The following is a 16,967-nucleotide window of genomic DNA, read 5'->3' as shown; positions in this document are numbered from 1 at the left end:
GCTGCTATGGCACCTATTGGAATTGTAAGTTTTTTTATTATTATAGTTAGGACTAGGAGTCTATGGCAGCCCATAGAACCGATTGGTGCAAAGTTTTGAAATTTGGCACACTGATTTGGAACTCCAATTTGGTCTCCTGATTATTGTCACCAAGTTTAATGTCGATCCCTGAAGCACTATAGCGCCACCAAGGTGTCAAAGTTGGAGGTGTGTTTACGCCCATAACTTTTGAACCATAAGACCGTTTTTCTTAAGTGAGGCATCATTGGATTCCTTAGATGCAGACGATTCGACTGAAACCTACGGCGTCATTGTCGTTCCGAAGGTTTTTCCGTCATTTGTATTTTAAGAAATGCCAACTTTTTCGAACTCCTCCTAGGCCGTTGCTCCGATTTTCATGAAAATGGTAACAGATCATCTTCAGACCAAAAAGTTATTAGAATGTTATTGATAAGTCAAACCGTTCACAAGTAACACGCAAACGATTTTGACAAAGAGCGCGCTAAAGCGGACGTGAGGCCTTGTCTCTAAAACGGTTTACTGTATGGAGATGAAACTTTGGAAATGTCATTACAAGCATATCATCTAATCATCTTCCTACCACAATCACGCTGATGTCAAAATATGACTGAATTACAGCTGTTTATATTTGGGCAAATCTGACAAAGCTCGCCACGGGAGAAACGGCTTCCTTTTTTTAATAAAGTAACCGAACACAGCATTTCCCAGGTGCGAGAATAGCTCAATGGGATAAGACGGGCTCCTATGAAACGTAAGGTTGTAGGATAGAATGCAGCCACAATCACCACGCAAATCTAGATACCGGAGTGCCAGGTACACCCCAGTAGCTGTCTAGCAGTATAATCATAATGGTAACGATAACGTTTCATTCTCAAGGGATTTTTATTTATACTTAGGACTAGGAGTCTATGGCAGCCCATAGAACCGATAGGTGAAAAGTTTTGAATTTTGGCACGCTGATTGAGAACGTCCTGATTATTGTCACCAAGTTTCATATAGATCACTGAAGCACTATAGCGCCACCAAGGGGTAAAAGTTTGAAGTGTGTTTACGCCCATAACGTTTGAACCGTAAAACTGTTTTTCTTAATTGAGGTATCATTGGATTCCTTAGATGCAGACAATTCGACTGAACCCTGTGACGTCATTGTTGTCATGATAGTTTTTCCGTCATTTGTATTTTATGAATAGCCAACTTTTTCGAACTCCTCCTTGTCGGTTGCTCCGATTTTCATGAAAATCGTAACGGATCATCTTCAGACCATGCAGACGAAAATTCTTTAGAATTTTATTGATAAGTCAAACCGTTCACGAATAACGCTCAAACAATATTTGACAAAGAGCATGCCAAAGCGGACGTGAGTCACTTTCTCTTTCTCTCTTACACAAACCACGAACTGATATACATTTTATTAAATGAGTAGGAAAGATTAAACAACAAACTAACATTCCTCCAGCCATCCTCCACACTCCCAGTACAATTTACTCCTGCTCATCAGAATCAGAGTCTGAAGTTTCAGAGGTGCTTTCCTGAGCGTTCTTCTTCCACGACAGGGAGAACAGCACCCGATGTGAAGCAGAGGGGTGTAGCTTCGCACTGAAGGGGCTTATTTTCCCTATAATGACAACAGCGTTTCATACATTATCCCGCTTATTACACGGCTACTTGCCCAAAAAAATTCTGAACACAGTGTGTCTTTACAATTTATATGTTACCATTTGTAGTGTTGATCAGCAGAGAAATAGTTCACCAAAGACGTTGAACTTCATAGACATTGAACATTCTTTAGGCTTCAAATCAGCTGACGTTGCTAAGCAATGGAGTACGCTGGGGTTGAAAAGTTACCTTGCGGAGTGTTATGAAAGACGTGAATCCGAGGCAAAAGGCCACTTATCTTGACAGCGGTCAGTTATACATAGCAACGGTCTGTTATCAAAAAATAATTGACCGCGGAACGTAGGGAAGCCCCATTCAAGTGAATGGGGCATTCTACAGCATTAAGAACAGCCGTGTAATAATTTTATTTACCCACCCCGGTGGCCGGTAGGTGAAGCAAGTTTACCCGCCAGAACATAAATCACCCGCATTTGGCTGGTGGCGGGTGCTCCCAGCACTAAGAATAGCTCACTGGTATAACACGGGTTCCTCTGAAGTGCCAGGTCATAGGTTTGAATCCAGCCACAGTCATCAAGCATGTCATGATACTGGTTAATCTGTTTAGTGAAGCCAGGTATGCCACAGTAGCTGTCTAACAGTATAATGGTAATGATAATGTTTCATTATCAGGGGATCTATACTCAAGAAGAGTCAGATGTATTGTGTTTTGTAGATATGTGTCCTCTAACCTCTAGGGGGGCGATCCCAACTCTGAAAAATATTTTTACGCAGTAACTGAACTCCATCCAGTGATTTCCAGCACCGAGAATAGCTCACCATGTTAAGTTGGTATCCTGGCAATGGCAACGTCAGAGGTTCAAATCCAGCCAAAGCAAACAAGCTTGTCATGCCTCTGATTCTCTGTTTAGCGAGACTGTAAGCCACTGCAAAGGAAGCCAGGTACACTGCAGTCGCTTGCTACCTGTAGTCAAGCTGTATACAGTCAATGCAATCCTTACACAAACAGTCAAAATTATTTTTTCTTTTAAAACCGTTTGTCCGACAAAATCGGTAGCAGAGCGGCCAAACAGAAAGTTGTCTTGTATCTCAGCAAATCTTTGATGGATTCACGCCAAACTTACTGCGTGTACTCGAAACCCTCTTCTGAGTATGTCTAAAGTTTCTTCTGGGTCATCTGACCTGCTTGGCCACCCCATTGCTGCTTTCAGCTATATTGTTTACACAGTTTTTGTCTATCAAAGTGATTTATTCTCTGTACGTGTTGGATAATCCAGTGCAGTAAAGTCACTCGGTACTGTATCTTGTGTGTTTGTGAATATATGTGTACCATGAATAAATATTAATGTGTCGGGTTGCAAGCACATGCAAACAGCATTGATGCACATTCAAACAGCATTTATTTATCTTTACTGTACACACATCATTCACTCTGTATGGTAATCAGGTGTAGGGCCTGTGTCAAAGCAATGGATTGATCCTTTATTTCCATCCAAGCTCAGCTATCTGGCTCCCATCCAAACTTTTGCTCTTTTGTGTCTTTTCACAATAATTTCACAACCTGTTTGGCACTTGATGGCCTTCTTAAAGGCTGTGTAATGGATCCTCTGCTGGTTAAGTGTTTTTGGATGTAAACTGCAATAAAGACACCATGCATAACTGATACATCCTGTCTGCAATGGATGAGAGAGGAAATATTTCACTCATGCTACTTCTCACTCCCCTCATTTCCTCTCTCTCCACCCTTACCCCCTCTTGCTTTACTCCTCTATCCCTACACCTTTACTTCCCACTCGCTCTCTCTTTCGATCCCTCTAGGGGAAGAGGAACAAGCCTGGAGTTGAGGCAGCTAGCCCTCCAGACTCGGTGCGCGGTCGAGGGGAAAACAAAGTCATCAAGTAAGTGTTTAACATTGAAGGGATGGAGGTAGAGGGTGGAGGATGTTGTATGTTGATTGGAAAGAAGTTTTAGTTTTGATGGTGCAAGCATCTTTTATACCATTCATAAACAAAATGTAACGGAGGGGAGTCAGATGGCTGAGCGGTTAAGGAATCGGACTATTAATCAGAAGGTTGCTGGTTCGATTCTTTGCAATGCCAAAAATGACGTTGTGTCCGTGGGCAAGGCCATTCACCCTACTTGCCTCGGGGGAATGTCCCTGTACTTACTCTAAGTCGCTCTAGATAAGAGAGTCTGCTAAATGACTAAATGTAAATGTAATGGTTAAATTTGCGCCAATTTGTGTCCCGATAAAGGGGACTCTGCTACTGTCACTTAACTGTGTTTGATTTCTTTCATTGAGGCCCCAGTATAATCTGCGGTGACACTTAATTTTGATGGTCCGTCTGTTGACATACTACAGGTTATCAGTAACTACTCAGGGGAATGTCAACAATGTTTCTGTTTACCTTTTTTTTTTTAAGTTTCAACAGATAGTAGTTGTGCATTCAACTAACTGTCTGTAGACTATCAGATGCATTTCAAGGGTTGATCTACAGATTTTACAAAATGTCTGCTGACTTTCAAGGTTTTTTAACCAACATTCAACTAATTGTCAGTTAACCGATACGTTTACTATTTTTTGATAATGTATTGATTCTCAACTAAAGATAATGTTCAAGTTCAAGTTCAAGTCTTTTATTTGTCAGGTGCACAGAGCAACACAAGGTTAGACTGGGCACTGAAATTCTTAAGACAAGACAACGCAAGCACCTGGCATAACATAACATATAAGTACACAGAACAAATTTACATCTATGCTGAGCTTAGATAAGTGAACTTCCTAAATATACAGATAGCAATAAATAAAACGACTATACTAACCCTAACACTAAAACTTCCTAAATTGCAGATAAAATAAATAGTACGCTTTACTAACCCTAATACACAAAAAAAAAAAAAAAAACCTGTTACAACCCTATAACCTAATCTAACCTAAGTGGAGTACAGTGCAGTAGTGCAAATTTGCAGATCAGTGACTATGTCAATGACCAAACAGGAGCCTGGTGGCGAGGTACAGTAGTGCAATGTTACTGAAAGAGCAACCAGTAGCTGAAGTGACAGTGTATAAGTGACTAGTGTGCAGTAAAAATGTCCACATCAGTGTCCATTGAGAAGCCTGATGACCCTTGGGTAACTGTTGAAACTGTTGTCCAGTCTGCGTGTGCGCGACCGGATGCTGCGGTAACGCCTGCCAGAAGGCAACGGGGTAAAGAGACTGAAGGATGGGTGGGAACAGTCTCTTAGAATCCTGCTGGCTTTCCTTAGGCAACGTGTGTGGTAGGTGTCCTGTAAGGCTGGGAGCTTCCTGCCGATGATGAACTCAGCAGAACGGACCACACTTCGTAGGGCCTTGCGGTCCCGGTCTGTGCAGCTCCCATACCACACTGTGATACAACCAGTCAGAATGCTCTCTATAGTGCATCTGTAAAAGTTAGTAAGGATGACTGAGTCCATACCAAACTTCTTCAGTCTCCTCAGGAAGAAGAGGCGCTTACGGGCCGCTTTGACCACCTTGTCCGTGTGAACAGACCAGGTGAGGTCATTGCTGATGTTCACCCCGAGGAACTTGAAGCAGCTGACCTTCTCCACTTCCGATCCATTGATGAATAGGGGTGCATGCTCCTCCTCCTGCCGCCTCCTATAGTCCACAATCATCTCCTTGGTCTTGCTGATGTTAAGAGAGAGGTTGTTGTCCTGACACCATGATGTCAGGGTGTCAACCTCCTCTCTGTAGGCTGACTCGTCACTGTCAGAGATGAGGCCCACGATGGTTGTGTCGTCAGCAAACTAATGTGCTTTTCTTCTTGATTATTTACATATTATTAGTAGGCATTCTCCACTAAATGTTTGTAGACGTGTTTTAAGACCATCCAATTAAAGTGAATAACCGTTGGGTGTAGTAGAATGCCTATGAACTATCAACAGAACACTTATTAACAATTTTTACATAAAGAGGAAACTTTTGCAAAACTGATCACTAACACTGGTTAACTAAAGTCAATACCAAGAAAAAAAGCTATTTATTTTTTACAACTTTTGGTCAGGTGGTCAATACCTGACAAAAAATTCAACATAAATACAATCATCACACTGGCAATGTTTCTTTATTGTACAGTTAGTAACAATTTAAAGAAGAACAGAACATACTGTCCCATACTGAGGCTAACATCAACTGTTGAAACACTACATCACCCCCTAAGCTTGTTCATTACCTTAAGCTTGTTACAAGCATTTAGTATTTTACAGTAAAGGGGATGAGGTCTTTGTTGCTTTTCATCTTGATTACCTTTTCTACTAATTCGCCAACTATTTACCACTTTTGTGTCATAAATCCTCGCCTTCCGTCTCCCCCACCATGCTTTTGCTCGGGTGAAATGAGTGGTACACTGCATACTACCACCCTGGCTGGGCGAGGGGCGTTGAGTCCAATGGAACATACGTATCTGCTCAAATATATTTTGTTGATGCTGAAAAAAGGTTTGGTACAAATATTGGTTCACATGCAAGTAACATACTTCAAGTAGGCTTCTTAGCATACTTGAAGACTCATTAATCATCAGTCTACTTCAAGTTATTGAATGAGTAGTTAATTTGAAGTGTGCTATTTTGGAACAACTAATTTTGTACAAAGTATATTTTAGTTGTAAATAAATTGTACTAAAGTAATTTAAAGTGTATTAAGTGTACTTTTATGTGCTAAAGTGGAACAACTTCAAGTAGGCCTATACTTAGTACTAGTGATGGACCGCTCGGTACTACGGTGTCGATACTGTCTCGACACATTCAACACTCACTGCATCGGAGCAATGTTTTGAGACGGGTTTTAAAAACACTTCAGGTCACATACTTGCCAAAAGACTCTGACGTGTTGGGGTATAAAATGAGGCGGCAAAGCCACAAAGGTTTTGAATGCGTGAGACTATGGCGTGAAATTAGTGCCAGGAGATGGAGCTCTGTAAAGAAGTAAAGATTTGTGTACTTGTAGAAAAGATTTGTAACTTGCAAAAAAAGTTTTGTGTCTCTGTTGAAGGAGGCGGGATCACCGCTCCCAAAACCATCTCTAAATATAGACAAGTGAGATTTGTGAGTTTGAGACAGTTTGAGACAATTAGAGACAGTTAGAGGATGTTATAGCATATATATGTGAACGTATGTATATATGAACGTATATACGTTCATATATATATACGTTAATATATATATGAATATGTAACAACTGTACACTGAGTTTATCGTCTCAAACAGTTCGAAATTCATATTTGGGCTTAATTGTATTGTTATATGAAAGCCATCGCTGCCGTATTCGATACCACGCTATCTGCATTGCAGGACGGCAATAATTTCGTTCAACCACAAGGATGTTTAAAATCACGATGTGGAATTAGCTCCTCATCAGGTCCAGATCAGAATATTTCTCTAAGTTGATTAGTAAGAACAAACACAACACTAAGTTCCTATTTGATACTGTTGCAAAACTCACTAAGATGTTTCAATTGACCGTTCCCCAAGGCGCAGCCCCCTTAGTTACTGTTGCTACGTCCAACACAATTCCCGGAACTGTCAACCCAAAAGCCATGGCGAGTACGGGGATAAGCGCTATAGCTGTCAGTGTACAGTGGTCTTCCAATGATCAGCAAGCGTAAGCTTACAAAGCTGGTTAATGTTGCATCTAAGGTGGTTGGGGTACAGTTAGCCCAGTTGCAAGTTATATACGATCAACGAGTTATGGGTAAGGCTAAACACATTTTAAACTGCCCTGACCACCCACTTTTCTGAGAGTTTGATTTGCTCCCTTCTGGTTGTCGTTTTAGGCTACCTAGGTTAAGAACTGGTCGTGCCAGAGATTCTTTCATTCCTGTGGCTATTAGGAACCTAAATTCACTTGGCCTACATCATGATGATTTAAAAATTTAATTCATTATTTATTTCCTGCCAATGGCCATTACTGTCCCAATTGGACCCTGTCATGGGGTTTGGGGGAAGGTGTGTCTGTATTGTGTGTTCTGTGTGGTGTAATGTTGTTGGCATTTGGCGCTGTTCTGTGTTTGTGTATGTGTTTCTGACCCCTGCTGCACACCAATTTCCTTTTGAAGGATAAATAAAGTTGAAAGTTGAAGTTGAGTGTGAGTGAGGTTTTCTGGAGTAATACCTCTGTGATATCTTCCAGATCCAGGCAGAAGGGACTGCAATATGCAGTGGAAGGATATATTCAAAATCTTAAAATTAGCAACGAAGGGGAAACAACCAAAATCTAAGCCAAATCATACAGTTCTCAAGAAGCCTTGTCTGGCCAGGCACTTAAACAGCAAACACAGGGTTGGGATACTCAGGAATAGGTCGCCCACTCACAAAATTCTATGAAGATAAAAATAGAATACGTTTATAATGGCTTGTTGGGACGTTTTGTTCAACATTGATACAGTATTTTAAGCTCCTGGCAACTTGCTGGCGTTCATTGGCTAGCTCAGCTTGTAATTTTACAGACGTTAACATTAACATTTTGATTTAAACATTAACAAATTTGTGGGAGTGACTAGTTATGCACTAGTAGTGGTAATAATACTAGTTTACATGAACCATAACTGTTTGGGGATGTTCTCTCAACTAACATCTTAGATATCGTTCGCTAGCAGCTTAACACTAGCTACCTTGGAGCAGACATATGCTATGTGTTTGGTGATGTTCTCTAAAATTAAGTTGGGAGTGGGGTTTCCCACACTGTTTTATCCACCGCCGGCACCTTCCCTCTTGAGTCTTCGGCTTTTCAAATGGAAAAAATACCACACCTTCCTCTAAACTTTTGGGATATCTAGTGTCAGATCGACACGTCCCATAGCCACACCGTTTAACCATGTTGCTTCTGAGTCAAAGCTTGACGGACCTTCTTCTCTTAGTAGCGGTTGCTAAGGTACGATTGGACGAGGGCCGTTCTAGGGAGGAGTTTCGGGAACGGTCAATTGTCTCGGTGTTTTGAAAAGCCTCGAATTCCCCATCACCAGTAAAAATAGGACTTACCAAACGTGGCTGCCTCCAACACGGCTATCAGGCGATTCCCGTTGAAAACAACAATGGCCACCGAAAAATAATTTATATTCGTAACAGCGAGCTGCGATTGGAGGCGAAATGAAACAGGACCTAAAAACCGAGGGTGGGGGCTGTCAAGTAGGGTGACCACCTGTCCCGCTTTGCGCTGTATCACAAAGCATTTCCAATATGCGACGTGCGGGAAAAGGGGTGATAATGCTGTGCGACACAACGCAAAGTGCGACAGGTCCCCTGAGACCCTAGTGTCAAGGGGCAGGATGAAAATTTGGAGCGCGCCGTGGAGCAATTCAATTGAATTCAATCATATATTGACATACCAAGGTGAAATTGTTTATGGTACTTCAGAGTGATGTCTTGAACCCTATTAGGTTGGAAAAACCATAGTCAAAATTATATTTGATTTATTGACACAAAGATATTGAGGCAATGTGGAAATTTACATAGGTACACCCTTTTCAGCCATTTTGTATTGCATTTCTTATTCAATTTGACCCTTTATAAAAGAATGTATTCTACACATCTGTAACACATTTCAAGTCGATTGGAAGTATGGTTCATGAGAAGGGTTTTGAAGGTTGTACCAAATTTGGACAGTACAAGAAAATTCATAAGTCTGACAATATGGGTCCCAGAGGCTTTTTTGTTCCCCATGAGAAATAAGGCATGTCTACCAATTTACAGGCATTTCGGACTAATGGGGCGCTGGGGAAATCATGTAGACTTTGGGCATGTTTTATAGCGCCACCTATGGGCGTACATGGGCCACTAGCCTCCTACCCGAGGAACCCTAACTACTGTATTTGGGGGGATATATTATTCAAAAACTGGTTTTCACAAAGAACCCATTTGGGCCTTTATGATTTTTACTGCTATAACCTTTGGTTTTCTTCTTTCTTTCTGTACTATCACAAACGTGTACCTTCGTTTGTTTCTAACCCAAAGTCCACTTCCGTTTACCCATAAAACCTTGACAAAAATGTATTTTTCGAATTAAAAGGCTATACAAAGGCCACTAACAAAACACAGCAATAAAAGCAAACTAATAAAAGTCACAATAATATCAACCTCTCTTGAGGTCCTTTACACATCTTGACAAAAAAAAGACATGTTAAGACACTATGCCACTGGTAGTGGCAAAGTCTCTCGAGGCATGAAGGTCAGAGGACAGTGTAAATAGAGAAAAACAAAGATAACATACAGCTAACAGATGTTCATTATTGGTCAGACAGATATTACATCATAGACCTGACAGCCACTGTATTTTTCTACAAGCTAGGCCTGACTACTGGTAACAACTGTTCTATACAGAACTGTCAATAGACAATAGTGATTACAGTAGGAACGCATATATAGTATATTAATGAGTATTAGAGAATCCATTGACAGATAATTAAGGCAACAGCTAATATATTGATTGTGATATATGTTGACTGCTATAATGCTCCTATTTCCCCACAGGGATATATTACAGACCGACCGACCTAATACATCACTACAAATTTCTACATTAGAAATTGTGTATTAAGTGACATCTGAAAGCTATGAGTTTGACCATGATAACCGTGGCCATTATATGCTCGTATCCATGCATGGTTGTGTTGACAGGTTTGTCAACGTTCAGAAGTAACAGTTACAGCTCAACTGCACAGGGCTGGATGCTGATAATTTTGATGGTTTCTCCAGATAATCCATTACTCCCCCCTTTCTCTCTCATCCTCCTGTCTTACTTTTCCGTCTTTTATTAGTCCCTTTCCTTTCTTACCTCTGCAGTCTCACTCCTTCAACTCCCTGTTTTTCTCTGCCTTGAGTGTTGTAATTTATCAAATCTACATATCTGTATTTATTTATCTGAGTAACCAAACTTTACAGCTCCACTCCACTGCTCCTCTATGACTACCTACACTTTGTTGTCTGTATTAATGAACACTTTGTTTCTATTTTATTTTATCCCCTACGCAGGTTGAGTAGTGAATGTACAATGTCTGGTGGCTGTTTGAGGCCTCAAAGCAAATAGGATTCTGACAATAGACTTTGTTGCAATCCAGTCCAAACAATCGGTCTAGTTTTTTTTTCTTCAATTTTTCTTTTTTACTGTAAAAGAAGAATCAAAGTAGAGTTTTGTTACAACTGCCCAAATTATTTTACTGTGTTCACACCACCCAGGCTTGTGAAATGTATCTCTTTTTGCATACTTCTGTATCCAGTACCCACTTTCTTTCTGTCCTAACTCTATCCATGTTACCCTAGACTCCCACTGTGATTGGCTTTGTGCTGATCTGACTGTTCCTGTGCTCTTTCTCTGGTCACAGTGATCTAGACAGAGACTTTTGGAATAACAATGACAGCAGCAACGTGCAGCAGAGGTGGAGCTCCTACCCGCCCAAGGAGTTCCTCCTAAACATGTCCCCTTATGCCCCCTACGGAGACCCTCGCCTCACGCCCAAGTGAGTCTCAGTCGCGGCTGGTAAGGGACCCCTCTCTCTGGGCAGGGCTGTAACGACGATGGGGGGCCGGGGCTGGAGTTGAGTTCTGTGCTCCTGTACATACCTCCTTCTCCAAATTTCCCACAACACTAATTGCATTGTTAGAATGACACAAACACACACACTACATCTAACACATTCTAGAACTGTCTAGTTGTTCCACAGGAGGCTCCTCTTGCAGCATGAGCTCTTCTGACATGCACACAGAAGAGAGAGTAACTAAATGGCCCCCACAACTCGAAACAGTAGCTTTGAACCCAATCCTCGTTAGGTCACAACAAAGGTCTTCAGTAGCAGCCAGAGGCGTCCAGCAAAAGTGCTCTGTAGCTGCTGTCTGACAAACGTATTCTACACAACCCAATGTGTCCCTGGAGATGCTGAATGATTGGCAGCAATAATTTCTCCTTTCGTAGTCAGGGGAGACTGAGGGGCTTCTTAGGTAGTTAATATGTACTGTTGGCAGCCTTACTGGAGCTGATGAATATGTACAGTTTGATCTGCTGTGTTGTGTTCACAATTGGTGTATGGTAGTCCTCCTATCTTAACAATTTGTAGAACCGCACATGCTTCCTGTCAAAACATTATGTAAAGAAATACAGGGGACTGTATTTAGGCTAGATTGGCTATATATCTGTTTAAGTCTATTGCCATGTATGCCATATATCTGTTTCCTCCCACCTCCATCCTCCTAGTGACCTGACTGGACTTATTATTCTAATCTGTGGACGGAGATAATATTCTCTGGTGGCTAGCTGCAGTAATGAGAAATAGAAAGATGCAGCTGTCAAGCCCACAGAGATTTATGTTGCCATACCCTTTATCATAGGTCACATGGATATTTACAGTTACATAGGCTATTAGCATAGGAACATGCAGTCGGTATACTGGACAGGCATGTTTGAAAGTATAATATAACTTATAGCATCTCATACACCACAATCACAACCACAATCTTTTCAATAGAATAGAATAGACAGCCCCCCTGTTCCCTACAGCCCTGCCAGCCTCACTAACCCTTAAACTCTCACCTCTACCCATGGAGTGCTACCATGGAGACGGACAACCCTCAGAGACCATAGACTCTAACCTGCCCAAAATCCTCTTTCTAAATCACCAGGCCCCATTCTTTAACCCCCGACCTTGGCTTATCGGAGGGTTGACCGTTAAATTTGACTGGCAATTCACCCTCTTTTGCATTTGTTGGTGTTGTTGTTGCTGATGACATGTGTTTGGTGTTGTTGACTTTCCAATGGGCACTTTTTTATATAGGAGTTGCTTCTTTTCCAGCTTTCTTATCTTCTCACTCCCTGAGTACCTATTACTGGTTGTGTCTCCACCTCCACCTGCCAGTCAATACTACCACGCTGTCTGTCCAATAGCTCTCCTTAATGTGGCCTGCCCAGCCTGCTCTAACTACAGTAGTATATGCAGCACAAAAGCTTGAAATAAATCAAGGACTTGATGCCTGTGCTTTAATAACAGTAAATACAGTCATTGTTTTCGTTCATACCCTATTTTTAGCATGACTTAAGAAAAAGGTTGGATGGGTTTTTATGTTTTAATGGGTGTGTTGTCTGCAGAGCTGTACATAGACCAGATTATTTCTTCCAGTTTGTTGGCTGTAATCAGACGCCCCTCACCACAGCATGGGGAGTGCCTGAGTGAAGGATAGAATGAGCTCAGCTGTGGCAACACTCTCGTTTGTCTCAGGGCTTGTCAAAGCTAGCCATTGACCCCAAGTCCCCTTTACTCATTAAATGAAATATGAAAATCTCCTCACCACCTCTACCTTTGCTCTCAGTGCGTGCACATACACGAGCACGGCTAGCTAATCTGAATAGTGACTGTTCTGTGGCTTGTCTGTCCTTATCCCGAATTGTGGTGACCTTGTAAAGTAAACCTTTAGTGACTTCAGTGACTCTGCTGTGTTGCCTGTCTGGTCTGGTCTGGCCCAGTCAGGTCTGTAAGACATTTAAACCAAGGTTGTCTGTGTTGGTCTGGGTTGAGTGATGGGACGGTAAGTGGTTTCCAAATAACATTTACAGTACTGTGGCCAATATGTTTAAAATAGGGCTGTCAATCTCACTTTAACGCAACAAAAAAAAATAGTGCCGTTAACGCAGGTTTCTTTTTGACCCTGGGAATCGCCTTTCGTCACATTTACATTTATTCATTTAGCAGACGCTTTTATCCAAAGCGACTTCCAAGAGAGAGCTTTTACAAAAGAGCATAGGTCACTGATCATAACAACGAGATAGTCCCAAACATTGCAAGTAGCCAAAACATGAAGCATACATTGTGAAAAGCTAAACAAGTGCCAGAGGGAAGACCCATAAGAGCATGCAGTTATACAAGTTACAAATTAAACAACCTGAACCACAAAAGTGCAGGACTGTACCTGTAGAAGAACAATGAACAGTAAAATATTTAACAGCGAGTACAAGACTTAACTTTGTTATATCTAACCTAAAAGAGCAACAAGTCACTCAATAAGAGTCATTGTGATCCTGGAGGAAACTAACTAACAAGTCCAGCCAAGCATTCTTAAGTGCCGTTGTACTCCCGGAACAAGTGTGTCTTGAGCCTTTTCTTGAAGGTGGGGAGACAGTCAGTGTCCCTGATGGAGGTGGGGAGCTGGTTCCACCATTGGGGGGCCAGGCAGGAGAAGAGCTTGTGTTGGGACCGGGCAGTCTTGAGCGGTGGGACCACCAGGCGGTTGTCTGAAGAAGACCCCTGTCACATCACTTTGACTGCCGACGGTAGCTGAATGATGGAGAGAGGGCTTTTAGATTGGAAGTTCCATTTCAAGAAGTTGCGAGACGGCTCGGTGCTCTGTTGACAAAACTAAGGCTGTGTGTACTGATTGTCAGGCTGAGTTTAGTTATCACCGGAGTACTTTCAGCTATCGCATGCAAGCAAAGCACACAGCTAGCAGCAGCAGCATTAGCACTGTAGCAGCAGCAGCGTTCGCTCCTGTAACAGATGGCAGACAACACTCGCAAAAGAAGCGAGCAGCTGACTCTTGTTCAATATTAAGGTCAATCTGTGGTTGCTTAAGTATCTGAATTATGTTTGAGTGAGATTTGAATATTATGGAGCAGGATATCGTAGTAGGCTATGAGACAACATGTCTTAAATTTATTTTATTTTCCAGATGTCAAATTTTGTAGATAATTTATTATAGCTACAGCAGTATAGTTTGTGATTGAATAAAACTCCCTCACAATTTAAGTTGTGTTCCATCTGAACTTCTTATATGGACATTACCATCCCGTTAGGCCTATTTGAAGTTTTTAAGTAAACCCTTTGAATGTTTTGTTTCATCATTTATTGGGATACATTTTAACTGATTAGTTTGCGATTAATTGCGATTAATCATGTGAACACATAACATTAATAACATAACATTAAAAAGACAATCCTTACTACGAAGAAAGCATAGGGTGGCAGCAGGCTCAACACATGCACACACATATACACGCACACACACACGCATATGAGGTGTAATAGGTGTCACCGGTCAATATGCAAAGGGGAACCCACCTGCAAGACCTACGCCACATCTCACGCTGAAAAGGCAACGCCAACCAAGTAGCCTTGTTAACGTAATCGTAACATAACGTACGTAACGTCATCAGGGCCGGGGTGGGGAATCGGGAGAGTCCCCGGTGGGCCGCTTCACTTCTGGGCCCGTCGAGGATTTTTTGTTGTTGACATTTGTCGCGTTAACATTATCTTCTCTTATACATGGTCTGGGTGAATACTCGATTCTGATTGGCTGCAGGGGTGTACATTACAGGGTGATAACGGACACCTACTGCGTCATTGCAGAAAAACTGTCTTTTCACCGTTCTAAATTATTCCGCTGGCTACACAGGAGCCTGTACAAAGTATCTGAAAGAAGTAACCATAACAACAGTGACGGAGTCAAAGCCTCCATTTACAATTTTGAATGACTTTAACAAGCTAACTTGTATTTACAACAATGTTCGACTTCAATATTTATTTTAACTTATTTGAAAAATGTTTATTTTCTGAATGTAGTGTGTCAGTGTCACGTAACCGCTCATCTCACATCCCATTCGCTATTCACCTCGCTAGTCAATCTACATCACTCTGCGGCCAACACAACAGTAGCAGCAACTCTACACACATGGCCGATCATTTTCTTCTTAAAAATCTTGATTTTATTTGGGGACAATGACATGGCTTGATAGATGATTAGTCTTGTTGTTAAACATACTGTCAAATTATAATCACTGCTTGGAAAAATGTCAACTTTGATGCGATCATCTCACATCCATTTGCTATTCAACTCGCTCCACAGGCTGCGGCCATACTGTAGTCTAGTACTAGTATATGGCCGATATTGTTCGTGAAAATCTTGATATTGATTTTGGGACAGTGACATGGCTGGTTAGCTAGCAAATCTTATTGTCAAACATACTGTGAAATTATATTTACTGTTTGTCAACCGTACACAATGTTATTGCCTTTGAATCCTGCTAGCATAACGTTAGCTTTTGGGCTAATAGCTCAGCCAAAGGAAAGCCGGTTTTGGTTCTATGAGCTGAGCGGACTATAAATATCAGAGTTGGCTAACATTGAAAAACGTTAGATTTCTATTGCAAAAAGCCTTAAAACATAAATTAATGTTTGTAAAAAAAAAAAAAATCGTTGGCAAGTGACCATGGTATAAGCGGGATAATGCCCTTCGATAATGGACTCCGCATCGTCCATTATCAGATGATATTGGACACATCCTCGGGCATTATCCCTTAGTTAAAGTAGGCTACACACGTTCCGTATTCTGACACCTCAGCCTCGGTTGTACCATGTGAGGGAGTTCTCCCCTCCCAAATAGAGTTGGTTGGGTCCATAGCCCGTCGTTTCCAAAACGTTTTCTCAGATAGGCTACGGACAGCTGGGCCGGGGGGCCCTACCGTAACGATACGCGTCAGCGAGGATGGATGGGAGCAGGGCATCACTAGACAAGGTTTTTTGATAAATGTCTATGTTTATTTTACATAAAGCTCACATCAAACCTGATTCTTGCCAGCTATGGAAGGGCGGACTGGGAGATATCCTGAGTGGGTAATTATGGGGATAAATCATGGAGATTATTTTTTTTATTCTGATATAACTCTGTATAACTCGAGGCAACTATCATCTCGATATTAGGCCTACATGTTAATATTGTGAAAGTGATTTTCTTAAAATCCGAGTCTGGGTGAGGCGTAAAATGATAAGAGTTGATGAAGTTCTGCGTGTGATATATACGCATTTTCTGTTGATAGAATGGGAGGAATTTGTGTACTGCATGCAAAACGGATTTGCCGTATATATGGCACGTGAAATAGAAGTGTAAACCAGTGTCATAGATACGCAGAAGTATGAGACTGGGTTGGTGAGCAGCATTCTGATTGGCTACTCAACAAGCATCGTGCTGATAAGCCAATATTTTGGTGGTGTAGGCAGTGTCGCCGCTAGCCATTTTGGTGCCCTAAGCATAATTCCTTTATGATGCCCCCCCCACCACCACCACAGCTGCCCTGTCAATACATCCACATTCTGTGTTTGATATGATGCTAGTTGGGCAATTCTTCACAGGCACTTTTGGCCTTGTAAACTTGAGGGGGAAAAAAGTGTTCAAATCAAAATTGTCACAGTATAACAGGTTAATATAACTTGTCTAGTTTGATGATCCATAAGAGAACGCACTAACATAACAACCCAAATTGATGTTTTTTGACATATTTTCCGACCCGCATTGAACAAATGTAATTTCCATCACGTGTAAAT

At 41.6% G+C, this 16,967-nt stretch overlaps 1 protein-coding gene across 1 annotated transcript in view; it reads left to right on the top strand.

The window, feature by feature from the left end:
* The window catches only part of syt7b (synaptotagmin VIIb), a 137,882-nt gene that overhangs the window by 34,462 nt on the left and 86,453 nt on the right, over positions 1-16,967 (top strand). The window contains exons 5-6 of the mRNA XM_047042392.1: positions 3,454-3,533; positions 10,986-11,126. Coding sequence (XP_046898348.1) covers positions 3,454-3,533; positions 10,986-11,126 — 221 coding nt within the window. The remainder of the gene's footprint in view (positions 1-3,453; positions 3,534-10,985; positions 11,127-16,967) is intronic.

The sequence above is a fragment of the Hypomesus transpacificus genome, chromosome 19, assembly GCF_021917145.1.
Source record: "Hypomesus transpacificus isolate Combined female chromosome 19, fHypTra1, whole genome shotgun sequence".
Taxonomy (NCBI): Eukaryota; Metazoa; Chordata; class Actinopteri; order Osmeriformes; family Osmeridae; genus Hypomesus; species Hypomesus transpacificus.
This window is presented reverse-complemented; position numbering and strand designations above follow the sequence as displayed.